We start from the raw sequence: 27328 nt of genomic DNA on the forward strand, positions 1-27328 counted from the left end.
ATCTTTGTATAAGAGCTGGGTATCCCCACTGGGTGCTGATCTTTATATAAGAGCTGGGTATCCCCACTGGGTGCTGATCTTTGTATAAGAGCTGGGTATCCCCACTGGGTGCTGATCTTTGTATAAGAGCTGGGTATCCCCACTGGGTGCTGGTCTTTGTATAAGAACTGGGTATCCCCACTGGGTGCTGGTCTTTGTATAAGAACTGGGTATCCCCACTGGGTGCTGGCTGCTTGCTGTCGAAATGGGTAAGTCCATGAAGCCCGGGAGAGCGGTGCTGGTCTTGGCCGCACGCAGTGTTCATCATGAAGAACATTGATGCCGGCACCTCAGACCGCTCTTACAGCCACGCCCTGGTGGCTGCAACTGACCACTATCCCCGAAAAGTGACAGCTGCCACGGGCAAGAAGAAAATCGCCGAGTGACCCAAGCATTAGCCAGGTCGTAGTGGCACATGCCTTTAATCCCAGCACTCCGGAGGCAAAGGCAGGCCAATCTCAGTAAATTCAAGGCCAATCTGGTCTACAGAGTGAGTTCCAGGACAGCCAGGGAAACCGCCCCCCCCCAACAAAACAAAACAGAAAGGGCCAAGTGTGTAGTGATACACAAGATACACACAGTAGTGACACATGCCTGCAGACTTGGCATTCGGGAAACTGAGGCAGAAAGGATTTAAAGCCATTGTGGACTACATTTAGTGAGCTCTTGTCTCAAAACAGAAAAAGAGAATATTTCTCCTGGCAGTGTTTTGTTTGGCTTTGACTTTAGTCCTCTTAAACTTGTATTCACGGTCCCCTAAACCGGCACTGCTCTGGCTGTCAGCTTTGTAAGGTCCACCTCCTGGAGTTTGTTTCAGCCCCAGGCTTTCTCTATGTGGCCACGGAGACCACAGGCTCTACATCAGAGCCAGGAGGCCAGGCCTGAAACTCTGCAGCTGTCCTGGCTTAGATGCCAGGGGCTTCAGCAGCAAGCCCTACCTCCCTGTGTCACAGCTCCCGGTGTGGGTCTGCTCCAGGCTGAGCCCCCTTGCTTGGTCAGTCCCTCATTCTAAGGACTGGCATTGTTTTCCCTGTACACACCCCACCCAGCCCCCATGGCCTCACAGTGGGGAAGGTCATGTTGATGATGTTGAAGCGACTCTGCAGCCTCGGAGAGATGACAGTCCGTCCACCCCCTGCAGGGCCCATGGCGGCCATCAGGAACATGTCCTGGAGAGGAAAGACAAAGAAGGGGGGGTTGGGGGGAGGGCAGGTGGGATGGTGAGAGATGGAAAGAGTTCTGATGCTTAGTGACAGCTAGGCCAGAGGACTCCCAATGTTTCTGGTAGAAATGGCTCATGTTGGAGGTGTGAGACTTGAGTCAGCCTGATCTGATCATTACAGTGTTAAATATCATGTGTCTGGCCATGGTAGCGCATGCCTTCAGTCCCTGAACACGGGAAGCAGAGGCAGGAGGATTTCTGTGAGTTCAAGAGACCAGCTTGATCTATATAGCAAGTTCCAGGACAGCTAAACTACAACATAGAAAGACCCTGAAGAGGGGGGAGGAGTTGGGGGAGGGAGGGAAGGAGGGAGGAAGGGAGGGAGGGAGGGAGGGAGGGAGGGAGGGAGAGAGCAGAGGAGGAGTGGAAGCCAGGTAACATGCAGAGCAAGAGTCTAGTCACCAAGTACGGACAGGCTCAGTGAGGAGAGTTACCAATGCGGTCAGTAACTTGGGAGCCAGACATATGGGTCTTCAGAAAGGAGCAGAGCCCTTTTGTGTGGGGAGGCATATACGATTAGAAGACTGTGGCCCGGGGCCCAGTGGGGGAGGGGCTGAGCCCACCTGCCACAGGTGAGACCCAGGATGCTCACTCGAATGTGCTTGATGCTCTGCTTCATTCGGTCATACCAGAAGCCGTAGTCGATCCAGAGGCGTATCAGCTCCAGGGGTGGCTGGGACCCAAACATGTCCTTAGCAGGCATGTTTAGGTCATCCATGAAGGTGATCATGCTTTTGCCCCCAAATGGCACATACACACCCTTGGTTCGCTTCTCCACTCTGCTCTCAATGATGCTCTGCACGTTGTTGGACGTGGTCTGGTGGGAAAGCACACGGCAGATGCAAGGGACACCAAGAGGTAATGTGGGACGAGCACTTGAGTTCCAGGCGAGAGCAGATGCCAAGGAACTGGTGGTCCAAGCTCCCCCCACCCCACGTACCTGCGCGGACATGTTGACAATGAGCACTGACCACTGGCTGGAGGGCAAGGACTGGAGGACACTCTGGGCTATGGAGGTCTTTCCAGTTCCCACAGGACCCACCAGCAACACGGGATTCTGGTTGGCCACCAAGGTGCTCACCAGGTAGTTGTACCGCACAGTATCAACAGTAGGTACCATGATCTTATAGAAAGGGGCGCTGGGGAAGAGAGAAACCGCGTCTCAGGGACCAATGGCCTGCCCCAGTTCAGCTCTCACTTCCTTCTTCCTCTTAGTATTTATCTTCTGGTTTAGTCACCAACCCAGCCATCCTCCCTGAAAGACCCTGTCCTGAGACCTGTAGCTCCAACTTCCTAAGCCTTGCCATCTCTTCCTGGAACCGGCTTTTTCCTCTTTAGCTCACCCTGGCTCCGGACCCCACCTCTCCGGCCACATCGGCCATCAAGCCCCACTGGCACCCCAGACCCCGCTCTCACTTGGGGGGATAGCGCCAGCTCTTGGGGAGCTTCTCCTCAAACGACATCCAAGTCCGCATCTTGGGGTTCACGTAGTATTCGTACACTGTGTCCTGAGAAGAAGTGTGTGAACCGGGTCACCAGGTGTTCCTCCAGCTCTTTCCTAGCTGGAGGTGGGGCTCACAGACTGATGGGCAAAGATGTGGCAGCAAAGATTAGGTCAGACGGAGTCTGAAGTCTGGAAGTGTCCTGCGAGTCCCACAGATACAGGACCTACGGGGCAGGTAGCTATAAGGGCCCTGACCTTATTGGGAAAGGAGCCCTCGATCTCTCGAAGGTAGCTGTCTATCTTCTTTCGTCCATCCTCATCCACAGAGGCACACACAGACCAGATCATGCTGAACACAAATGTCATCTCCACCATAAAGGAGTAGTTTTCAGTATCAGCTGGGTTCACCTGGATGGAGAAGAGAAGAGGTGTGGGAGCTCAGAGTGGCAAATTTTCCTTAGAATAATCTTCATTCCTCGAGCTGTAGGAGCCATAGCTATAAGGATGGAAGGATCTATTTTAGCAGTTACCAAGAAGGCAGAGAATGAACCTTCTTCCTACCTGGTTCTCTGTGGGAAGTTCATTTACAACTTCCTCAGGGATTTTAGATAACTCTGGGACTCACGGCAATTGCTCACAGCTGCTTCTAGGCTAAGTCACAATAACACAACTGTCATCTGGCCATTCTAAGCTAACCCCTGAGTATTCAAGAAGACAGGCATGTGCTCACCTATATGTAACTGAAAAAAAATTGGAGCTGACATAAATATCTACCAGTAGAGAAAGGGAAAGTAAAATGCAGGATTTACCATGAAATAGTACACAACAGCTGCAGTCCAGCACACCTGCAGCCTTCTGCCACAGCTGTGATCCACTACACCTGCAGCCCACCATAGCTGCAGTCCACCACACCTGCAGTCCACCACAGCTGCAGTCTTCCACCACAGCTGCAGTCTTCCACCACAGCTGCAGTCTTCCACCACAGCTGCAGTCTTCCACCATAGCTGCAGTCCACCACAGCTGCAGTCCACCACAGCTGCAGTCTTCCACCACAACTATAGTACACAACAGCTGCAATCTACAACAGCTGCAGTACACAACAGCTAGAGCAACCCCGTGTGTCTGCACATGACAATACACAACTCAACGTCATAGTTTTGGTTTGAGAACATGATCCATTTTTTAGATGTTTGTTTGTTTGTTTTGTTTTTGAGACATGGTCTCTCTGAATAACCCTAGCTGTCCTGGGACTTGCTATACAGACCAAGCTGGTCTCAAACTCACGGACACTTGCCTGTGTCTGCCTCCTGCGTGCTAGGACCAAAGGCACACACACTGTGATACCACCCCCACAATCTCCTCCTAAATGGCACAGCACCTACGGCTCTGTGAAGTCTCACACCAACAAGCAATTTTGTTTGGTTGGCTTGGTTTGGTTTTTTTGAGACAAGGTCTCACTGTGTAGTCCTAGCTGACTTGGAACTTGCTATGTAGATCCACATGGTTAAAAAACTCACAAAGATCCACCTGCCTCTGCCTCCCCAGCACTGGAATCAAGGTGTGTACCATCACCCCTGGCTGAGCACTTTAAGGGACCTAGAATTATACAAACAAGCCCGCTTAGTCGTTACTTCTGTGGAGGGGAAAGAAGTCAAGGTCAGGAAGCAGGAGAGGAACAAGGCTAGCCAAGCCTGCTGAGTTGGCTCAGGCCTGCAATCCCAGCACTGAGAAGGCAAAATGATCACAAATTCAAGGCCCACAGCCAGATCCTGTCTAAAAAGGGGGGGGGGCAGTAATATCTAATTTAAAATAAATGCATTCAATGATTCCTTATATAACTAAAAATGTGGTTTTGGAGTTTGGGAGTGTGGCTCAGCAGTAAGCCCTTGCTTCTAGTTCATGAGAACTTCATTAAGATGCCCAGCACCCCAAAAAAATGTTAGGTGGGTACTGCAGTCACTGATAATCCTAGCGTTGAAAAGGGACAGCTAGATTAGCTGAATCGAAAGACCTCACTTAACTAGGTAGAGATGGATTAAAGAAGACACACAACATCAACCTTTGGCATTTACACACACACACACACACACACATACATACACACACATACACACACAAACACACGCACATACACACACACACAAACACATACATACATACAAACACACACACACACACAAACACATACATACATACAAACACACGCACATACACAAACACATACATACACACACACACGCACACACACATACACACAGACACACACACCCACATACATACACACACACACACACGCACATACACACAGACACCCACACACACACCCACACATACATACACACATACATATACACACAAACACATATACACACACCCACACACACACACACACACACACACACACACACGCGCGCACATGCAAAACAACTACATTTTAAGGAACTGAGGAGATGGCTCGGCTGATAAAGTGCTTTCCCACAGGCTTCCCTGGGAAACAGTCCACCGACTCAGCATCTTTCTGACATCTCTGACATATCACAGGGCACAGCCACAGACAGAGCGGAGGAATTCTTGGTAACAGATTCTGGATAAGGATGCTTACAATTGCAGATAAACCTCAGCAAGTGGCACAGGTTTGCAGTCCCAGTGCTTGGGAGGCCGAGGTAAGAGGCTTGTTAGAGTTCGAGGCTAGCCAGGAATGCACAGAAAATAGAAGGATAGGGTTATATCAATCCAGAATGATAGAGCCGGCATCAAAGTATAGGCAGGAGAGTTTGTTCAAAGTAGAACCTCTGGTGTGTTAAAATGAGTCAGGGTTTCGGTAGTGACAACCAGCGCTCTCCTCTGAGGCCTGAGAGTGCCAGCACCTTCTCCACGAGACCCTGCGGTGTAGGGGTGCTGCTCCCCTTGAACATGTGTGAGAAGAATGCAGTGTTAAAAAAATGTCGACATGTTGGAAGAGAGGCAACAGGGCTTGGTGGAGAACACTACCCAGAGAAAAGGTGTCGCCGCCACATTCTTTTTCTTTGTACCTTTCTTCTTCTTGTTGTTGTTTTAAGGCAGGGTTTCTCTGTGTAGCCCTGGCTGTCCTGGAACTCACTCTGTAGACCAGGCTGGCCTCAAACTCAGATTCGCCTGCCTGAGTGCTGGGATTAAAGGCTTTTACCAGCACACCAGCTCATATTTCTTCTTAAGGTGGTTTTTGATCTTTTGATTTAAGGCAGGGTCTTGCTGTGTTAGCTCATGCTGTCCTTGAATTCAACGTACAAGCCAAGCTGGCTGAGGACTAGACTGGGAATGTTTCTGCCTGGGTCTCTTCAGTGCTGTGATTACAGGTGTGTGCCACCATTCCCGGCCATAAAGAATGACTCACACTGTCAGAGATCTCAACTGCTGCGCATTATATATTAATAGTTTCGTTACCTGGTAACATTGTTAAAAATAATGCAAAACATTTCTAAGGCAATGATTTAATCTCAAAAAAAAAAAAAAAAAAAAAAAAAAAAAAAACACCCACCTCACAACAAGTTTTGGTTATTTTAATTATAAACTGAACAAAAATTTTCTGAAATATTAATTCATTTGAAAATTTCTACAACTTCTCATTAAGTGGTATCCACAGTATGGGTAGGAAACTCTAGGAAGGCGCCTCTTGGGCTGTTCACCTTCCCACCCACTCCTTCCCTTCCTTCCTTCTTTTCTTTCTGCTGTGCAGTTGAGGCAGGTCCTCTGCCTCTGAGCTACACCACTACCTGCTATATTTAATTCAGAATTCCTAGTCTGGACTTTCAGCTCAGCAAGTGTTCAGGCATGTGTATCTGTTCCTGCTTACACACACACACACACACACACACACACACACACACACACACCCCGCCCACCTCCATGGTCACTGCTGATGTCTCTCCTCTAAGTTCCTGTTTCAAGCTGTGCCCAAACTGAAGGTATATGGGTGGGTTGCCATTCCCTCCGCCTTTGCCCTGGGCTGGCTCCTCTCCTTACCCCGTTCTCTGGTGTGGCCAGCACTGAGTAGAGCTTACAGAGCGAAATGATCCCGCTGTACTCGGGGACTGGAACCAGTTCATTGCAGTTTTCCTTCTTGAAGTTCAGTATCTTGTTGATGAACTTTTCAAACATGCGCTGAAGTGGCTCTATTTCTGCCTAGATGTGGACGAGGAGTGACGCTCTTTCTACTGTCATTACTATGGGCCACCCCAGTCACGTCTCCTCAGTTCCCTTCTTACCTTTGGCCTCTTGTCCAGCCATGACTGAACATAAGGCTTCCAGCCTAGATCCACATAGTCGGTGTAGACCATCCCACAGCGGGACACAGTGGCTGGAGAGGCCACAGCCAAGTTCTCCACTTCAAACAAGAGAGACACCTAAGGACGCAGACTCCTGTCAGAATGTCCTCATCAGCACCTCATCCACAGTAATGAAAACACCCAGAACTCATGCTTAGGGGGTGCTTGTACCGAATAAAAGTGGAGCAGGAAGAATAATGACGGTGGTTTATAAGTAGCTTGCTTTTTGTGGTGGTTTGAATAGGAATGGCCCCCATAGGCTCATATATTTGAATGCTTAGCCAGTAGGGAGTGGCACTCTTTGAGAAGGATTAGAAGGATTAGGAGGTGTGGCTTCACCGAAGTAGGTGTGGCTTCACTGAAGTAAATGTGGCTTCATTGGAAGAACTGTGTTGCTCAAATGCTGACTTTGAGGTATCAAGAGCCCACACCAGGCCCAGTCTCTCTGCCTCTCTGCCTCCAGATCAAGATGGAACACTCTCGGCTTCGGCTCCAGTGCCTGCCGGCCAATCACCATGCTCTACCATGATGACGATGAACCAAATCTCTGAAACTGTAGGCAAGCCCCCAGCTAAGCGCTCTCTTCTTATAATAGTTGCCTGACTCATGGTCTCTTCACAGCAATAGCACAGTGACTAAGTCACTTCCTAAAAGAACTTAGAGCTCATTCACGTTTATCTTTAGAAAAAGAAGTCTGGCTTGCATGGAGGGAAAGAGTGCGTGGCATGTGTCTGTAACCACTGTGTTTGAGCACCAGAGGCCGGGGGAGGAGGATCAGGAACCAAGGATACCCTTTACTACCTAGGCCAGCCTGGGCTACATGAGACGCTACCTAAAATGAAAGAAAAAAGATGGAGGAGAGGGAGAGAGAGGTTAAAATTAAGAAAAAGGGTGGGCAAGACACCCCAGGAGATATTGACCTCGGTACATAATATAAAGACCACACTTCACAGGCCAGTGGAAATGAAGCCAGGGACAGCCTAGGTGTATACAGTGATTTCTAACTTAAAAGTTCTTTACTGTACAATTGTTCTGTGGTAGTAATGGCCCCCTGCCTCCTATGCTGGAGATGGAACCAGAGGCAAGGGCTGGGTAAGTCCTCCCACGGAGTCTACCATCAGCCTAGAAAAGCATCATCCTGCTTCGATTGCAGGTTTCCCTGAACCCACCTCTCTCCATGTAATTCACTCTGAGCATGCCAGCCTCCACCTCAGCTTCCCTCCCGCCCCCGCCCTAACGGCAGACATCCTCTCCAGGGCATGGCGGCGGCACCTGCTCGGGCATGGAGATGCGCTCTCCGTTGATGAGGGTCAGCACTTTGTTGTCATCCATGACAGAGTTCATGCTCTCGATCCACAGCGTGTCCACGGGGCCATCAAAAATAATCCATTTCTCATCCGGCTTCTCATCTTAGGGGCAGAAGGATGACACGGAGGACAAGAGGCTTCCCTCTCCCTCCTCCCCTGTGTCCCTCACCACATTTCCTTGTCTTAAGACATTCCCTGGGCATCTTCCAACCTCGCTGGTGCTTCCTGTTCCCAGGCTCCCCACCCTGGGAGCTGATGACACCCTCTCTCACCCACCTAATGTTAGGGTTCTATAAGCGCCGCCCCACCGTTACCTGGCACTATAAAAGGGGCTGCTTGCCCCCTCCTCACTCTCTTGCCCTCTTGTTCTTACCCCTTTGTCCCTCCTCTCCCCATCTCCCCCCCAGTCTCACTTCAGGTGCTCATGGCTGGCCTCTACTCCTCTCCTCCTCTTCCCTTCCTCTCTCTGTCTCTACGACCCTCTTAACTCCCCTCCCCATGCCCTGAGTAAACTCTATTCTGTACTATCCCTCATGGGTCCGCCAGGGGCATCCCCACCTTGCCCCCATAGCTCACCACACCTCCATAGAACACCCCCCCACTCTTGTTATCTCTTTCCTAACACCTGGCCCACCGGATACCTGCGCACGCAGTCCGCATGACACTAGACAAGATGCCGTCAGTCCATTCGTTGGTGTTGAGGTCATACTCTCCATACAACTCCCCTAAGGACAATGCCTTTGGGTTCAAAGGGAACTCCTAAAAATGATACCAGAAGGGACTTCTGAGGTGCCCCACCCCAAACTCCCAGTGCCCTTCCCCCATCCCAGTCCTCTCCCTTAGGTCCTTGTACTGCTTGTTGCTTGGCCGGCCATGTCCCCCAGGCCTCCTTGGACCCAGATCTGGCCCCTCCCAACACCTGTGGCTACGTCACCGGCCCACTGCGTACCCTAACGATGTTGTAGTTGGGGTCTCCGGCACGGCACAGGAAAGTCAGAGAGGCCTGGAGAATTTTCCAGGAGGTGGTCTTGCTGCTGCCGGTGCCGCCCACAATCATGGTGGAGTGGCGAGAGTTCTTGGTTTCGTACAACTGGAAAACCTTGGTGAGAGTAAATGGTGTGATCTGCAGGCCCATTTCTCGGATCTCCTGCTCGATGGTGTCCCGTAGCTGAGAAAAGCAGAAGAGAGAGTATGAGTCAGCCAAGGGACTTTCAGACTCCCTGCGGTGCCTGGAGACTCAGCAGAGCCGCAGCAGTAAAAGACATTAAAGTCCTTCCCACTCAAATTTAATCCATTGAGAACTGCCTTGTGGCAGAGGGAAAATGCTGGGCTCTGGGATCTATAGATAGCTCGGTGGTAGGGTGCTTGCAGAGAATACACAAAGCCATGGATTTGATCCCCAGTATCACAGAAGGAAGGAATGAAGGAGGGAGGGAAGGAGAGACAGAAGAAGGAGGGGGAAAAGGCAAGCTCTCAGGCAAGCTGGCTGCATTGGAACTGAGGAGGTGGCTCGGTAGGTGAGTGCATTTGCTGCTCAATCCTGAGGACTCGTGTTGAGACCCACAGCACCTATATAAAAACCTTGGCATGGCTGCACACGGCCCTGCCCCGCAGTGCATGAGTGAACAGAGAAAGAGGACCACTGGGGGTTTGCTGCTGAGCAGCCATGGTCCAGGGACATCGTTCCACAGCTGCTTACTGAATCTTTATGGCACTGTGCCAAGTGCTAGAGACACCATGCCTTAGGATCCCCCTGTCTCCAGCTGAGAGATGGCTCAGCGGTTGAGAGCGTTGGCTGCTCTTCCAGAGGTCCTGAGTTCAAATCCCAGCACCCACACAGCAGCTCACAGCCATTTATAATTCCAGGGGATTCTACCTTCTCTCCCAGCCTTTGTGGCTCCAGACACACACATGGTCTGCAGTGGGTGGTGTGAACAAAACATCCACCTACATAGAAATGAATTTTTTAAAGTATTTTCAGATTAGTCGGGGTCCAGCACTAGGGAGGCAGAGAGAGGCAGGTGGATCTCTGAGTTCAAGGCCAGTCTGTTCTATAGAGTGAGTTCCAGGACAGTCAGGGATACATGTTGAAAAACAACACACACACCACACACACACCACGCACACACCACGCACACCACATACACACACATCACACACACACAACATACACATACACACCACACACACACCACACACACACACACACCACATACACACACACAGCGCACACACACACCACACACACACACCACACACACACACACTACACACACACCACATACACACACACCACATACACACACCACACACACACACACCACATACACACCACATACACACACACACACACACACAGAGATTCTTCAAATGCTAACATCCATATAACTGCTCACCAGGAAGACGAAACAAACAAAAATCTACATCCAGAATTTGTTTGTTTGTTTTGGTTGGTTTTCAAGACAGGGTTTCTCCGCTGCCCATCCTGGACAAGTCTCCCTTCCTCCTTTCCCTTGTTCCTTTTCTCTTCTCCCTCATCCTCCGGCTCTTATTTCCTGCCCTTCCCCTCTCTGGGACAAATAGATCTCCATTGTGTTTAGAACTTGGTCTTGCTGTCATGTCATGTGTGTCATATGTGTCGTGTCATGTGTCATGTTATGGGTGTCGTGTCATGTGTGCCGTGTCGTGTGTGTCATGTGCCATGTTATGTGTGTCGTGTCATGTGTGCCATGTCGTGTGTCATGTGTGTCGTGTCATGTTATGTGTGTTGTGTCATGTGTGTCATGTGTGCCATGTCACGTGTGTCGTGTCATGTGTGTCGTGTCATGTTATGTGTGTCGTGTCATGTGTGTCATGTGTGCCGTGTCCTGTGTCATGTTATGTGTGTCGTGTCACGTGTGTCGTGTCATGTGTTGCCTCTGGTCTGTTCATAACCAATTCCACAAAGCTGGCCTCTTGGCCTCCACACATGTACTGGCACGAATGTCCATACACGTAGATCATGTGGGCTCATGTGCATGAATACACTGATAATGATAAAAATTTTAAACTTGCTTTGTCTGATACCAGTGATTATCACCATAGCCAGAATACACAAGCCTTCAAAATTCTTGAGGCAGATTCATGGCCATTACCTGTTTAGAGTTTCTATATATTCTATATGTGCTTTGAAGAAACAACTGTTCTTTTATTGGTTAGTTGAATTTCTTTAGATATGAATCAATTCAAGGTGTCCATGCGTTGTTCAAATCTTCCATGACCCTGACTTTTTAAATCAGCCTGGTTTACTAAGAGGTTAAAATCGTGGTTTGTCTATTTCTCCTGATATCTCAGCCAATTCAGCTTTAGATCTTTTGAGTCTGTATCATTAAGTACATCCAAATTGGATCTATTTTATCTCCCTAGCCCATTTCAACCTTTTATTATCTTGAGCTGACCTTCTAGTTCCAGGAAAGCTTTTGTTGTCTGTCTTGGCTTCCGGAGCTTTCTCTGGATAAGTAGTTATCCCGCAGACCTCTTCCTCTGAGACTAGGTCTTTCAGGTGTGTCTCCCGTAAACAATCCAAGTATTACCATAAGAATGTGGACTTTTCTTCCAGGTGGGGTCTCAGAATGAGGGCCATATCACTGACCAATTTCTCTGTTATACGCACTCCTGAAGCCTTCAGATTTCACTTAGTTATCAATAGAGGAAGGGCTCATATCCTGAAGGGGTGTTTGCCCTCTCTCTGCCCACGCTGGGACTGCCATCTTGGGCTCTCTGTTCACCATCACCCCAAGTGTTCTTTAAGCTTCTCTTGAACGGATGGTGTTCCTCTGTCTGCTTCCCTGCCAACTTTCATAGTCTATACCAGCGCTTAGTGAGGCCACATTCTCTCACGGCTTTCTCACAGATTAGAGGCTTTTTGTTTGTTTGTTTGGAATCAGCATAATTGAAAATTAGCTGACCTAGCCTTCTATATGATTGGTTGGATGGGACAGAATTTGAAGTCAGAATGATTTACCACTGGAACTTTGAAGGCTACTCCATTATCAACACACTTAATATTATTATTGAGACACAGTTTGGTTTGTTGTTTCTAGTATCTTGCCTTTTTTTTTTTTTTTTTTTTTTGCTTTTCCTCCTTGAAAACATCAATAGTTTTCTTGCTCAGTGTTCTAGAATTCCCCAGAGGAACCGTTAAAGGACGGTTCTAGTCCACATTCATGTGGGTTCTTTTTTAGCCCTGAGGACCCCATCTCTCCATTTTCTCCCCTCCTACTTTTGAAATTATTTGAATGTTTATCTCACCTAGATTTTCCTTTAAATCCTATCTCTTCTCCCCTTGTGGGCCACAGTCCTTTCTTAAAGGCATTTCATTAGAATTTTACTCGATAATTCTGATTGTTGTTGATTTGTTTTGGTCTGGGTGGGGTCTTAGTGATCCAGGCAGACCTACATGCCTGGAGGCAAATGTGTCCCAGCAAAGACTGACATTGCTGGTTTGTTTTGTGAGTCTTCTGCTTGAGCTATCTATTTTCTCCATCTGGCTCTTTCTTGTTTCTTTTGTTAGAGAACCCAGGCCCTGCAGGTAACCAAGTCCTAAACAGATAGGTTTGCAAGCCAGACAAGGACACGCCCAGCCCCCACCCCCAGTGCACACAAACGGGGGAGGGGGGCAGGAAGGAAGCAGGATCAGTCTCATTACCCTCACCTTCCCGAGTCATACATTAACTAAGCCCCTACCTCCTATCCAGAGACTGACTCCTGCCACGTGGCATGAATGGCAGTGTCCACTCCCCTACTGCTGACCTCAGGTAACATCACATATTGACTAAGGACTTCCTTGTGATACAAGACCACACCTTTTCTCAGAAACCCATACAGAGTAGACACCTTGCTTCTCTCAGGGCCAATCCTTTCCTCAGACCCTTTACCATACTGTCTGTTGCCCTGCATTTAAAAAAGTCTTTTGGGGGCTGGAGAGATGGCTCAGCACTGGCTGCTCTTCCAGAGGTCCTTGAGTTCAATTCCCAGCAACCATATGATGGCTCACAACCATCTGTAATGGGATCTGACACCTTCTTCAGGTGTGTCTGAAAACAGTGTGTACTCATATACAATAAATAAATAAGTCTTTATATATGTGTATGTGTCTTGCCTGAAGAATTTTGCTCAACATCCCCACTCCTCCCTACTACTAGTAACACCTAACAGCCTTCCTACTAGAGCCCTTCTCTCAGGTGTTTAGTGAGCTTTGGCTTTCTTCACATCCATTCACACACACACACACACACACACACACACACACACACACACACGCTATAGCTCAGGTTACAGTCAAATTTCTTATGTAGCCAAGATTAGCCTTGAATTCCTGATCCTCCTACCTCTACTCCCAATTTCTGTTTATATGACTACAGACAGTGGGTGTGGGGCTCACAAACCATGAGCAGAGCAGCCCTGCAGGTAACAATGTGCTTGGGGTCTTCCTGCCATGTTCCGGTCACTCTTCTTGGGTCGGAAGAATTCCCCAGAGAGAATCCTCCCACTTTCCTGTCTGGGTGTCACTATTCTTTAAGCAGAGAGATGAAAGAAAGCATCCAATCTGAAGATGTCTCCTCTGTACTGGTTAATGTGACTCACTCCTGCCTTACCTGCTGATCCTAAGGCTTGACAATTTCTACCCAGCAGGGGAGGCATGGTCACCCAGGGCCATTAAGACAGCAGATCTTAGAGATACAACTTGAGAGAGAGTCCAGCTACACAGATCTGGCTGGCTTCAATCTCCCAGAGTAGACCAGGCTCATCTCAAACTTACAGTGATCCTCCTGCCTCTACCTTGCGATGCTGGGATTGCTGCTGAGTACCTCCACACCCGGTTGAGACCCAGCCAGCTGAAGCAGTTTGCCTCAGAAGCCCTCCTTGCTTTACTGTGCTGTTGTGCCCACCCACCCCTCACTTAGATGCTGCAAATTTCAAACTGAAATCACTGCTCTTCTTCCACTTCTGGATTTCTTAGGCCGGGCTAAGTGTGTCCTGCGAGATCTCTCCTTTCTCCTTCTTTATGCTCTTTGTAGATAGCTGATCCTTTAACTTTGATGTGTACGCCTTAAAAATCAATTTTTTTTTTTTTTTAAATGAGACAGGGTTTCTCTGTGTAGCCCCAGCTGTTCTGGAACTCTCTCTGTAGACCAGGCCAGACTTGAACTCAGAGATCCACCTGCCTCTCCCTCCCAGGAGAATAAACATGCTGAAAATAAACGTGTGTACCACCACTGCCGAGCAGAAATTAGCCTTCAGCATGGTTGTCATGAGTTATAACTGACTTCCTTAGCTAGAAGTTTGTTTCCCCACTAAGGGTGGTGTTTTTCTTCTTCACCAGTTACCGTGATTTTATTTTTACATTTTAGGGACAGATTTATTTATTATTTTTGTGTGTGTGTCTGCACCGGTTTATGAGCACCATAGGCACACAGGAAATTGTGTGACGGCATAGGACCCTCTGGAACTTGAGTTACAGGTAGTTATGAGCCACCAACGGGGTGCTGAGAACCAAAGCTGGGTCCTCTGCAGAGACAGTAAGTGCCCTTAACCACTGAGTTCCCCTCCCCTCCTGTGTAGATCTGGCTGCTCTAGTACTCACTAACTTCCACCTCTAGAGAATGCTGAGATTAGAGACATGCACAAACATGTCTAGATGTTTCTACAAACTGTTCATTCTTTTTCCCAGTGCCATTTGCTTAGAGCCGCGTGTCACTTAATTCCTTGAGATTATCGAAGGTGGCTTATCTGCAGTTTTCTCGTGAGTTCCACCGTGGGAACATTACATGAACAGCCGCTGCTCTGATAGCCTCATTTTCCAACCTCCATCGAGGGTTAGGCTTGTGCTGCCCTCTGGGCTCCGCTGCCCGTTCAATTCCGTATTCCTTCTGGACCAGGGCGGAGACTGAGTTCCTCCAGAAATCATTCCCTTTGGTTCCACCACTGACAACCAACAGCAACAACACCTCTGCCCTCCCAACACTGACTGGCAGACCGTGAACAGGTCACACACACCATGGGGAAAACAGTATGGGAACTTATTTGCCTCTCAAAGTCCCTTCATTCACTGCCCCCCACCCAAGGCCTCTTGCCATCTGAGCACTGTACTAAAAAAGTATGTTTTTTTTTGTTTGTTTGTTTGTTTTTGTTTTTTTTGAATGCTTTAATCCAGCATTAGCAGTTGCAACTGAAGATCCAGCCAGTGGAGTAACACAATGAGGCACGGACGCTCTCAGTCTCTGCCCGTCCACTGTCCTGCTCTCACAGGCCACAAAGCTGCCGGAGATGCTCGTCTAAGTTCCCACCATGAGACCAGGAGGCGAGGCGGGAGAGGGCTCGTGGACACAGCCGGGAGAGCTGAGCTCTCAGTGAATTCATGCATTTGCTGAGTAGAGGTACTTGAGCCTGACATGGTGGCCCGTAATGAGGCAGGCCAGCCAATCCCCGTTACTATGAGGCCACTGGTCAGTATATCAAGTTCCGGGTCAGCCAGGGCTCCATAGTCTGTCTCTAAATTAATTAATTACGTAGGAAAGTAATGAAGTGTGGAAGTAAGTAAGTGTGGTGAGCAGTAAGTGTGGTGAGCAGCAACTTCTTTCTGAAGGATGAGTCAGAGGAAGCTGTTTGTGTGGGTCCCAGGAGGGGCCACTATGCCATTCAAAGTCACACCTAGTGAATGGCAGAAGTTCAGGACGTCACACTTCCTGTTCCCAGAGGTACAGTCACTCATGAAATCAGGGAGCTAGTTAAAGAACAAACGGTTGGCCAGCAAGAGTGCTCAGTGGGCAAAGGTAGCTGCAGCCATGCCTGACCCGAATCTGATCCCTGGGACCCACTTGGTGGAGGGACAGAACTGACTCCTGTAAACTGCCCTCTGACCTCCACATAAATACACAAAAATCAAGAGTAAAAAGAGAGAGCTGGAGAGATGGCTCAGAGGTTAAGAGCACTGGCTGCTCTTCCAGAGGTCCTGAGTTCAAATCCCAGCAACCACATGGTGACTCACAACCATCTGTAATGGGATCTGATGCCCTCTTCTGGAGTGTCTGAAGACAGCTACAGTGTACTCACATTAATAACAACAACAACAACAAATCTTAACTAACTAAATAAATAAAAGGGGGGGGGGGGAGCAAGCACCTTGCCGTAGTCGATGACCGGGAGCTCGATGTTGGGGAAAAGGTCCTGCACGATAGCATTGAACAACGGAACATCCACTGAGGTCAGCTTGGCGATGTTCATGTCTCTCATGGAGAGCAGCAGAACCTGTTTGGGGAAACGTGAGACCAAAGACCGACGGACATGCCAGAGGAGGCAAAGATCCGAGGGCCGTGAGCTTGGCCTACCTCTTCGTCAGACAGATCCGGCTGTAGGCGGCGCTTCTTGCCGGCATAGCGCAGAAGGGAAGTGAGGGCGCGCAGGCCGAAGTCGTAGTGGTCCTGCCTCGAGAGCTGCTGCACGGCCAGTGAGTACAGCGTGTACACCTTCTTGGCCAGGACCTGGGAACCGTGCAGAGGAGACACAGGCTTGCCTCACAAGTCATCTTTTTATTTAGGGACACTCACAGACACAAGAACCTGCTGGGTCAAGGACTTGAAGCATCTGAGAAATGCTCTGGGCTATTACTGGTTAGTGGCTTCATGGAACAGAGACACCCCACCACCCGTCTGTCTGTCTTTCTGTACTCCTCTGGCTTCATATCCTACTGATAATACTCCCAGTAGGCTAAAACAGATTGTGATGCCTTCAGGGGCTCCTCTTTCCAGGGAACAATTATGCCAAGGAAATAAAATAATTGGAAGGAATAGATCATCAGAATACCTTGCAGTTGCCAAAGCCCTCCCCAAAGAGAATGATTTCTGCAATGAGTGTAGAATCAGGCACCACCATGGCAATTGGGCGGAACATGGACTTCAGGTTCTCCGGAAGCTCTGTGCGGCCAGCATAGCCTGGAGACAGAGCCATTCGTTTAGAAACAAGTTTCCCTGTCCTCACTTGGTCTCTTAAACATTCCACTCTACCCAACCTTTACCCTGCCCCTAACTTTCTCCCCAGTTCCAAGATGGCATCCGGCCTCCTATCTCCTTACTTTCCATATGACCCTGTTTCCAGCTGAAACCAGACCTGCTGAGTTCTATGTGGAGCCCACATGAGCCCGGTAGAACTCACAGCTGTCAGAACTCACAGCTGTCGCTATGATCTGATGCTTCCCTAAGGGTGTTCTCTCCTAGACCCTTCCCCCAAAGCTGTTCCTAGTGGGCAGAGATGAAACTGAAAACCCCATATGTTAGGGAGACCTCCATTTTCCAGGAGGGATAGAAGACAGATCAGGGAGCTAGACCATTGGGAAAAGGCAGCTCTGCCTTAGAAGACTAGGTTTCTACAGCAACAAGTAGGTGTTTCTTGAGCCCTTGGGGAAGACAGGAAGTGAACTTCCTCCTCTCTTTGTGCCTTCAGTTGTTGCTGTCTTTTGGATCTGAAGTGTTACCTAAAGGGTTTGTTCTTAAAGCAGTAGGTCCAGAGGTGGAGCCTGCTGGAAGCATTAGATATGAGGGTCTGGACCTCATCAAAGGACTTTTTCACAGACTGAAAGCTACAGAAACTTTAGAAGGTTTGGTCTACTTGAAAGAAGTAAATCACTGGAGTATACCCATAAATCAACAAAAATCTTCCTCCTCTCTCTGTCTCTCCTTTCATCCTTCTTTCCTCCCTCCTCTCTCTCTCCCTGCCTTCCTTCTCCCAGGCCACCCCAGCAGTCCTGTCCCCACCTCCTTCATGACATTCTGCCTCACCCTCACCAACGGTGGTCCACGCCGAGATTACAGAACCAAAGCTCCCCTGTCCTCCCTTAAGCAGAATACTTCTTGGGGATTTTGTCACATTAACAGAGAGCAGGTGAGCACAGTCATCTTTAGCCAAATACTTCTTAGATGCACGCTTTGGCCCAGAGAGGAAAAAGGACGCAATACTCACCTCAGACGCCCAGTTCTCCTGCCCCTCGCCCCATCACCTGGTTCTTCTCACCTACCAGGATTCATGGTGATGAAGATCCCACAAGACCACACCAGATTTATTTCAAAGCCCTCAAAGTAGAAACGTGTGAGGTTGGCGGTCAAGGCAGACAGGATGGACAGGATCTGCTGAGCCACCACGGACAACACCTCAATGTTGATGCGGTTAAACTCATCGAAGCAGCCCCAGGCTCCAGTCTGTGGAGCGGCAGAGGGAGAGGCACAGTCACTACAGCAAGAGAAGTGTCCCATCCGGATAGACTACAGCATAACACACCCTTCCCCAAAATGCTTTAGTAGCAAAGGTGGCATCCGAAATAGGGGGTGCATGGGGGACCAGAGCAACAGTGTCATAGCTTCTGGCAGGAACTTTCTATCAGAACAGATAGCCAACGGTGTTGACTGCAACACCTCGAGGTTGGAACTTGTGTGCACTGAGTAGCTCCTTCCTGTGTGCTGGGCAGTTTCTATACATGCTCTATTTAACCCTTACATGGTCAGAGTTTGCAAAGGTGCAGTGAGAAACTCAGGGAGTTGAAGGGACTTCACTTCTTCATTCTGACTGTAAGAATTGCCCTCGGCAAGGCTGTCTTGCAAGCCACACAGGCACAAACCAGATTTGGGTTTTGGTTGATCTTTCAGGTATTAAAAAGGTGTGTAAAGACTCTAGGACGGGGAGACAGGGCACTGACCTGCGCCAGTCCTGAGTACATTCTTCCCATGGACTTATAGTCCAAGCCCTCGGAGCAGTTGACCACGATGACATATATGCCCAGCGCCTTGCCCAGGTCCTTGACAGTTTCTGTCTTCCCGGTACCTGCTGGGCCTTTGGGGGAACCCCCACGATGAAGGTGCAGTGCTGTGGTTAATGTCATGTAACATCTGAGAATTTAAGACGTGACTTGGGGTCAGATTACTGTAAGGCTGTTGTCTCTACCAGAACACAGTAGCTCCTTCCCGCAACACCCGTTCACCCCCACAGCAGACCTGTCTGTCAGGGGAGTGATGACCAGCCGACCAGAGTTCCCCAAGTACTCATAGCCATATTGAAACTGTGTGTTGGTCTGGCGGATTATACAGTCGTCCACATCCTGGGGAAACAGGACAGAGTAAGACAGAGGCAGGCTTAGGGCAGTGTGGCAGTGGTTACCGGTAGGGCTCAGAGAGGTCAGGAGGGTTGCAGGTACATTAAGGGTTCTGGTTTAGGGTATGGTTTGGGGCCAGGAGAGAAAATGGGTTCCAAGCTGCCCATCTCCCCCACCCCAATCCATGAAATATCTGCTTGGGACCTGAGCCACCATCTGGTGGCACTTATAGGGGGTATTGCCTGGAGTAGCCACCGGCCACTCCTGAATCGGGCCTGAGACAGAGCTAAGCCTTCAGAAGAAGCTGTGAACATGCAGGGGACAGGGTTAGATGATTGCGCATGTCCATGCATGAGAGGCATTATGGGTTAGGTTGGCTCAGAGAGTAGCGAACTGCTCCACGGAACACCTTCTCCCAGTAGAAGCGCAGCTGGCTGAGCCAGTCGAAAGCATTGACGTCCATCAGGCCGCTCTTATAGAGCTTTTCCAGCACGTCGCGGGCGTGGATTTCTATCGTCACCAGAGCTACAATTTTCAGTCTCATGATCTTGGTCAAGTTCCCCCTGATGGCCTCTGAATACTTATTTAGTATTGACACCTGTGGGACAAGGCAACAGGCAAGAACAGAAGCATCAATGTAGCCAAGGCTGGACGGTACCACATCCCAGCCTGAGGTCACCTCCAACTGCATACGGACCCTGACAATTCCTATATCCACCTCTGCACAGAAGGTCCGAATAGTGCACTCCCCCGCACTTCTGTCCCAGAGCAGCCTTGCTCTGGCCTGCTCGTACCAGCTCATCTCCAGCTCTGATTCTAGTCACCTCCTATCCCCCCATTCGACCCCAGGCCTGTCTCATACTTGAAGAGCTCCCCACCTGCTTCTTCTTCATGACCTTGAGGATTTTCTTGTCTGACCGCTCTTTGGCTGTCATCAGGCACTTGGTGACGTCAGCTGTCCACTGGATCTGACTGGCGGCGATCACCATCTGAGGTGGGTACAGAAGCTGATTCGTAAGCCTTGCCTTTAGCCATCTATCTATACAGCACAGCTCCTGAGTTCCAGCCTCGTCCAGAACACAGTGCTACCTTGCCTAGTCTGGTCTGAAGGATGGCACCTTGGGTCGGGAGCAGCTGGTCCAGTACTTAGGGTATAAGAGCCAGACTCAGGAGGAGGAGCAGGGAGCCTCTGTTTGTGAGCCTCCGGAGTCTGTCTTTCCACATGCTACTCTGCTAGCTCCACTGTCCCCCCCCCCACTTGTGTGGCCCCAGCTCACCTGGCCAGCCCAGTCTTTCACCCATTTGTCCCTCTTGTTGAGGAACTTCTTGAGGGCCAATCGGCAGTTTCGAAGCAAATCCCGAAGCGTCATCCTCATGGCCCGCTCCACGTCACCAAGCCAAGCCTGGGAAAACGAAATAATCCTCCATCTAAGGGTCAGAGGCTGCAGGTTCCCCAGGAGAAGGCACTGGGGGGAATGAGACTGCAGAGGGCGGAGGCCCCAGGAGGGGAAGTGTGGCTGGGCAAGAAGGCATGGGTCTCCAAAGGCTACGGAAGGGGAGGCAGAGGGTTAGAGCCTAGGGAGGGGACAGACGTCAAGAACACGAGTGGCTGAGGAAAACGTAGCTGCGAAGCTCATCCTGCTGACAATGTTTTCCTCATGGAGCCAAAGTCCTTTCTTTTTTTGTTTTCTCAAGACAGGGTATCTCTGTGTAGCCCTGGCTGTCCTGAAACTGGCTCTGTAGACCAGGCTGGCCAAGACGGGTTGTTCTAAGACCTTGGCCACCACTTACCTCCACAGGGCCTTCTAGAAGTACTGGGTGGAGGAAATCAATGTATTCGCCGTCCCCTGAGAACATCCCTACTGCTTCCCACTTACTGCTGGAGCCCCCGACCTGCAGGGGAGACAAGTTACCCAGGCCACAGCCTCACTCTCTGCAGCCTTCTGTAAATATTTAACACGTGTCCCCTCTTTCAAACTTATTTTATGTGAGTACACTGTCGCTCTCTTCAGACAGGCCAGAAGAGGGCGTCAGATCACATTCCAGATGGTTGTGAGCCACCATGTGGTTGCTGGGAATTGAACTCAGGGTCAGAGCTCTTAACCACTGACTCTGTATTAGGTCCTTTTAAAGGTACTTTCTTTTCTTTTCCCTCTTCTCAACATTGCCACTTCTGGAAAGTTCTATGTGAGGTTCTACAGTCGCTAACACATGCCGCTCTGCTGCTGGCAGAGTGTGGTCCCCTGCAAAGCCTCCAGTGCCATGACATAGCCATTCCTTCCCGACCCGCCTTCCCATCGTGGCCACCTCTGCTGACCTTTTGGATTCTCAGCAGTTTGATGTTGTCAAAGCACTTTTTGAGGTGTGGCTGCACGGCCTCTGGGTTACGGGACTGACCCAGAATCTCCAGCAGATCATCGTTGGACAGGAAGTAGAAGCGGGGAAATATGTGACGTTTGGTCTCTAAGTACATGTCCAGAGACTTCTGAATGTCCTCCAGGATGGTGTTCATTTCCATCAGTGTCTCCAGGAGTCCTGGGAAGAAGGGCAAAGAGTGACACTTTCACTGCTGCCCTCAGTGGGTCTGGGCGCCCGGGTTGAGGTACAGAGTGCCGTGGGGCTTCCGAAGACAGAGAAATAGCCCCAGCTCTTCACTTAGTCGTTAGACATGATTACATGTGGAGCGCTCATACATTATTAATTATGACTGTATGGCTTAGCCCCGCTTCGCACCAGCCTTTGGAACAATTGCCCCATTGTACCTAAGAACTTGGAGCTTCACTGTTCAACTCAAGAGTTTCTGGGACTGGAAGGTGACTCTGCACAGCTTACAGAATCCAACAAGCCAGATCGTTAAAGGCACATCGCAGGCACACAATGACAGCAGTTGTGACACAGCACAGAAGGCACTTGACCAGGAGGCAGAAGGCCACTGCTCTAATAGTCCTCAGCTCACTGACACTTTAATTAACATCACTGAATTCTGACCTCCCTGTCTGGGAAGTGGCAGTAAGGTCCAACACAAAGCCAGGGCTGTACGAGAGACTCCTAAACTCTGCAGCCTACTGCTGTTACCCTTGGTCAGCCCCCAGGGGTGGGATGGTTAACCCCAGCCCCAGAGGTAGAAGGTGAGTCTCTAATGCTAAGGATATCATGTACTTCAGAAACAGGGCCCAGAGGCCCCTGAGCTGGAATTGACTTGAATGACCCCTGAGTACTAGCTTTCGGGTACCAGAAAGCATCACGTAAGCTTCCCAAGGAGGGGGAGGTAACCCATACTCCTGCCCAGCTATGATGTCTATGAACCACATCAATGACCAGCATGGCACAATGACCCTAACGGTGCAGTAACGGCATGTCTTCCTTGGAGGTAACCAGGAGCTCTCTAATTGGGCTGAAGACCCACTGAACAAGAGGGAAGACATGTCTGATCCTAGAAACCTAGGTAAGTACTGCTCACTGCCAATGAGGTGGTGGTTATTGGGGAAGACTCTACAGCCATGAGCTTACTATATACACCCCCACAATCGCCAACAACCATCTATAAGCTTTTGTTCTGATTCTGTGGCCCCTCAGCAAAGGAAACTTCTCCTTGGGATAGATGGAGACCACGGCGGAAAAGCACAGCCACTTAAGACACAGAGTTGCAGAGTCCGGTCCCAGTGGGCACATCTACAAAAGGCGCTCTCCCCTGAGGCTCAGCGAGTACTGCCAGAGAGGAGGCAGAAGGAGGGTGGAAGCCAGAGCACCACAGAACTTGCTGTGAGGTCCTGTCTCCTAGTGACAGCAGAAGCTATACCCGTAAGGGCTCACCAACATGACTCCCAGACCTGATCTGAAGAAAGGTTGGCAGCAGTGTGCATACCTATGTGGATAAGGGAAGCCCACGAGGCTCCAGCCCCATAAAAGAACCACAGGAAACTGAGGAAAACTGGGGAGTGGAGAGCAGCCCCCCCCCAGAAGAGCACAATTGTTTGTCCAGGGCCAAATGGTCAGCCCTGAATACATGCATACAAGTAATACCATATGGACAGAGCAGATTATAATTAGGAGTACATATGCATTTCTAGTTTATAGATATATACAGATAGATAGATAGATAGATAGATAGATAGACAGGCAGATAATACACAGGCTATATATGCAATAACAATTAGTAAAAAAGTAGTCATGAATTTGAAGGAGAGCAGGGAGGGGTAGGTGGGAGGTCTTAGAAGGAGAAAAGGGAAAGGAGAAATGTAGTAATTAAATTACAATCTCAGGAATAAAAAGATGGGGCTAGAGAGATGGCTCAGTGGTTAAAAGTACTGATTGCTCTTCCTAAGGTCCTGAGTTCAATTCCCAATAACCACATGTTGGCTCACAACCATCTGTAATGGGATCTGATGCCTTCTTCTGGTACGTCTGAAGATTGAAGATAGCAATGGTGTACTCATATAAATAAAATAAATCTTAAAAAAAAAAAAAAAAAAAAAAAAAAAAGAGCACTGACTGCTCTTCCAGAGGTCCTGAGTTCAAATCCCAGCAACCACGTGGTGGCTCACAACCATCTGTAATGAGATCTGATGCCCTCTTCTGTCACACAGCGTACATGCAGGCAGAACACTGTATGCATAATAAATCTTTTATTTTTAAAGATAAAATAAAATAGATAAAAAGAAAAAGATTGTGTTCTTGAAGTAAAAACACCTCTTTGACTATTTGGTAAAAAGGAAAGAAAAGAAAAAGAAAGATCTACCACACAGGTCAGTTTGAGATTGTGAACAGGATGCATTCCTAGCTACAAGTCCCAGAAGTCCTACCCCTTAGGGTTTTCCCCATGTCTTCCCAGGTTCTGTCCTTTGGGAGAAACGCCAGTGACCACAAGTGTGACCCCAGAACACCCTTCAAGCATATTTCGTGTCTGCAGGTAGTCAGAGCCTTTGGGTGATGCCAGATGACCCCTGGATATCACAGAAAGACTCAGAAACCTCGGACGAGATATTTCTTCTTTGTATTCAACAAAGGGATTGTTGTTTTGGTGGCTCTGTGAGTCACTCCGAGTACCTCGATCACTTCAGAGAATGCAGCCGCTGTGACTCAGCCAGAGAAGAGCGGCTTTCAGGTTTCAGTCGGGTTGGCCGAGAACAATGCTGCCAATCCAACCTCCCCCTGTACCGGGAGAGCCACCACTCCTTTGCCGTCCTTAAAACAACTCCCATGACAGACGGGGAAACTGGAGTGTGGAGGGTGCAAGCTGCCCAGTGCACATGACCTAAAGCCTGTGTGAGTTTTGAACCCAAGGCTGACTCCACAACAGGCCCTGCTCTAGACATTACAGGATATTCTACCTAAGTAACGGTTTAACTTGCTTTACTGTAAAAACAAAAACAACTGGTACTAATATTTATGACTAAAATTAGCAAATAGCAGGGGCGCTATTACTACTCATGGGCACAAGGGTCTTAAGCGTGATGGTGATGACATCATCATTTTGCATGATTGTGATGACATCATCATATTTGGTGATGAAGCATATGCGACCATGATCCTCAAATGCATATAGCCAGGGATGGCTGCACAAGCGATTGCCCGCGGAGCTCTTACCTGGGTAGTGGGTGCTCCGGAGAGCGTTATTTTCTTTGTTCATGCGGTCCATGATGGCTTTCCAGTTGTTGTTGACCTGGTCAAATAGGGCTGACTCATTGGGCAGCTGCTTGCGGATATCCTCTCCGAGGAAGATATTCTGAGAGGCCATCGAATTGGCGTGAGAGGCTGTTTCTCACACACCCTCCACCCTCTGCTCCGTGCTCCCACACCAGAGATGGAAACTGAGTGGAAGAGTCGGACTGTTAGAAACCAATGAGAGACCGCTCAGTGGCTCTTCCAGAGGTCCTGAGTTCAAATCCCAGCAACCACATGGTGGCTCACAACCATCTGCAATGGGATCCGATGCCCTCTTCTGGTGTGTCTGAAGACAGTGATATAGGAAAGAGCGGAAGCAGAGGTAGAGGGAGCCCGGGCATACAGATCCTAACCTCTAGGTACATCCACTGTCTCTGCACAGTGAGGACCATCTCAATAACTTCCAGAATGAGAGAGAGGCATCTCTCCCAGTGGTCCACCTCCTTCTCAAAGGCCTTCACAAACCGAGATGCCTTCATAGTTGACAGAGCCACCTGATTATCTTCCAGTGCCTGGAACACTTCTTCTGTTCCCCTGGGACATAGAGGCTCACAGTCATTATCCATAACCAGTCCCAGTATTTTAGCCTCAGTCTGTAACCTGTCCCACATGCCATCCTCATGGGGCCCGACTACCTGAGCCGGTGATGGCCCTTGTCCTTGTAGGGTACTATGTCTAGCTGAATCAAATCCCAGGTTTTGGCGATGTTTTGCAATCCCTGTGAAGAGAAATTGGGGGACAGAATAACCAGGTGTCTACTAAGGTAAGGGGCACTTGGGAGGGGCCCTCAAACGTGGCTCAGCTGTGGTCTGTGCCCTCTGAGGCTGAGGAGGTGGGGATGTCATACCACTTCTATGGCCAGCTCTTTGGTGGCAGAGGCTGAGATCTCCCCGATTTTTTCCACGTGCTGGTCCATCCCTAGTTTCACAATCTGCTCCAAGGTGAAGCTTTCTGACTCCTGATCAAACTCCCTCTGGACTTCCTCTTTGACCTGGTCCCAGTGCCTGCAGCCCAGAACAGGAAGTCTCACCTACGGGGCCAGCTCCGGGGGCGGGGGGGGGGGGGGGGGGGTACTAGCAGGGTCATTATCAACCCCTGGGGTTGTCAATGTGACCCAGTCTCCTGCTTAGTATGTGTGAGGCATTCCACACTGCTTAAAAAGAAGAAAAAAATATCACTCCTTTTGCTTCTTTGAATTGGAAATTTATAACTCTGGTTATTTGCTAATTCATGATTCAACAGATCTTGCTTAATAGGCCCTGAAGTGTAATGTTAGCCGCCATAGGGAATAAAAAAATTGATGTGTCAGTCTCCTGGAGCTGGTTCTCCAGAGAGGGAGTTAAGGCAGGTGTGCACACAGACAATGCTGCAGAGCAGCTGTGACGGGTCACACGCTGGGCTGAGAGCTTCACGTGCTTCACGTGCAGCCCTGGAATGCTCGAAAGCACTCCATACTGTAAAGTGCTATTGTCCCATTTGTAGACGAGGAAACTTAGGCTTAGGGAGGCTTAAATGTCTGATAAACCGAGGGGTGAGGTTAGACTTAGACACATAACACTGGAGGGAAAACATCGCCAAAGCCCAGAGGCATGCAAAAGCAAAATGGTTTTCTCCTGAACACATTTGCATTCAAACACGTTTTACAAAATAGGTTTTTCTGTCCTCCACCTTCTCACCATAATTCCTCCACCACCTAATAAATTCCAGGTACACCAGAGGAATTAAATCGGGAAACCATGGTGTCATAAGAAGAGCGGACAAATGTGCTTGTGACTTTGAAAAAAAATGTCTTAAACTAGGTTCAAAGGCAAAAACTATTTTAGTTACAACAAAGTAAAGCTTTTTGTATGGGGGGGGGCTTATCTATAACAGGTAATGTAAGACAGGAGAAGACAGAGGGGGACATCGGAGAACAGGCGGGGATACCCAGGACGCAGAAGACAGTGGTGGTAGACTGCGCACATGGGCCCCATGCTGGTTAGATGGAAGTGACTTATGTGCCCATCAACTATCACATGGAGAGAGAAAACAAGGTATGTACACATGATAAGAAATCATTCAGCCTTCAAAAGAGAAGAAAGGTAGGATTTAGGGGCTAGGAAGATCTCTGTGAGTTCAAGGCCGGCTTAGACTACACAGCCAGTCCTATATGAGCCAGGGCTATACAATAAGATCTTGTCTCAAAAAACAAGAGGAAGAGGGGCTGGAGAGATGACTCAGTGGTTAAGA

The 27328-nt window shown here is 49.2% G+C and overlaps 1 protein-coding gene across 1 annotated transcript in view; it reads right to left on the reverse strand.

Annotated features, from left to right (window-relative positions):
* DNAH2 (dynein axonemal heavy chain 2) overlaps positions 1 to 27328 on the reverse strand; it is a gene marked incomplete at both ends in the record, with an annotated part of 113807 nt that overhangs the window by 32239 nt on the left and 54240 nt on the right. Inside the window, 25 exons of the mRNA XM_080923998.1 lie at positions 1104 to 1208; positions 1854 to 2078; positions 2202 to 2400; positions 2678 to 2769; positions 2961 to 3113; positions 6708 to 6866; positions 6950 to 7087; positions 8282 to 8418; positions 8958 to 9075; positions 9266 to 9484; positions 16480 to 16605; positions 16686 to 16838; positions 17161 to 17288; positions 18368 to 18548; positions 19043 to 19232; positions 19338 to 19441; positions 19845 to 20033; positions 20314 to 20424; positions 20713 to 20838; positions 21227 to 21328; positions 21753 to 21970; positions 25022 to 25160; positions 25453 to 25633; positions 25735 to 25817; positions 25947 to 26103. Coding sequence (XP_080780124.1) covers positions 1104 to 1208; positions 1854 to 2078; positions 2202 to 2400; positions 2678 to 2769; positions 2961 to 3113; positions 6708 to 6866; positions 6950 to 7087; positions 8282 to 8418; positions 8958 to 9075; positions 9266 to 9484; positions 16480 to 16605; positions 16686 to 16838; positions 17161 to 17288; positions 18368 to 18548; positions 19043 to 19232; positions 19338 to 19441; positions 19845 to 20033; positions 20314 to 20424; positions 20713 to 20838; positions 21227 to 21328; positions 21753 to 21970; positions 25022 to 25160; positions 25453 to 25633; positions 25735 to 25817; positions 25947 to 26103 — 3733 coding nt within the window. The remainder of the gene's footprint in view (positions 1 to 1103; positions 1209 to 1853; positions 2079 to 2201; positions 2401 to 2677; positions 2770 to 2960; positions 3114 to 6707; positions 6867 to 6949; positions 7088 to 8281; positions 8419 to 8957; positions 9076 to 9265; positions 9485 to 16479; positions 16606 to 16685; positions 16839 to 17160; positions 17289 to 18367; positions 18549 to 19042; positions 19233 to 19337; positions 19442 to 19844; positions 20034 to 20313; positions 20425 to 20712; positions 20839 to 21226; positions 21329 to 21752; positions 21971 to 25021; positions 25161 to 25452; positions 25634 to 25734; positions 25818 to 25946; positions 26104 to 27328) is intronic.

Source organism: Micromys minutus (genome assembly GCF_963924665.1).
Source record: "Micromys minutus genome assembly, chromosome: 10".
NCBI classification, from domain to species: Eukaryota; Metazoa; Chordata; class Mammalia; order Rodentia; family Muridae; genus Micromys; species Micromys minutus.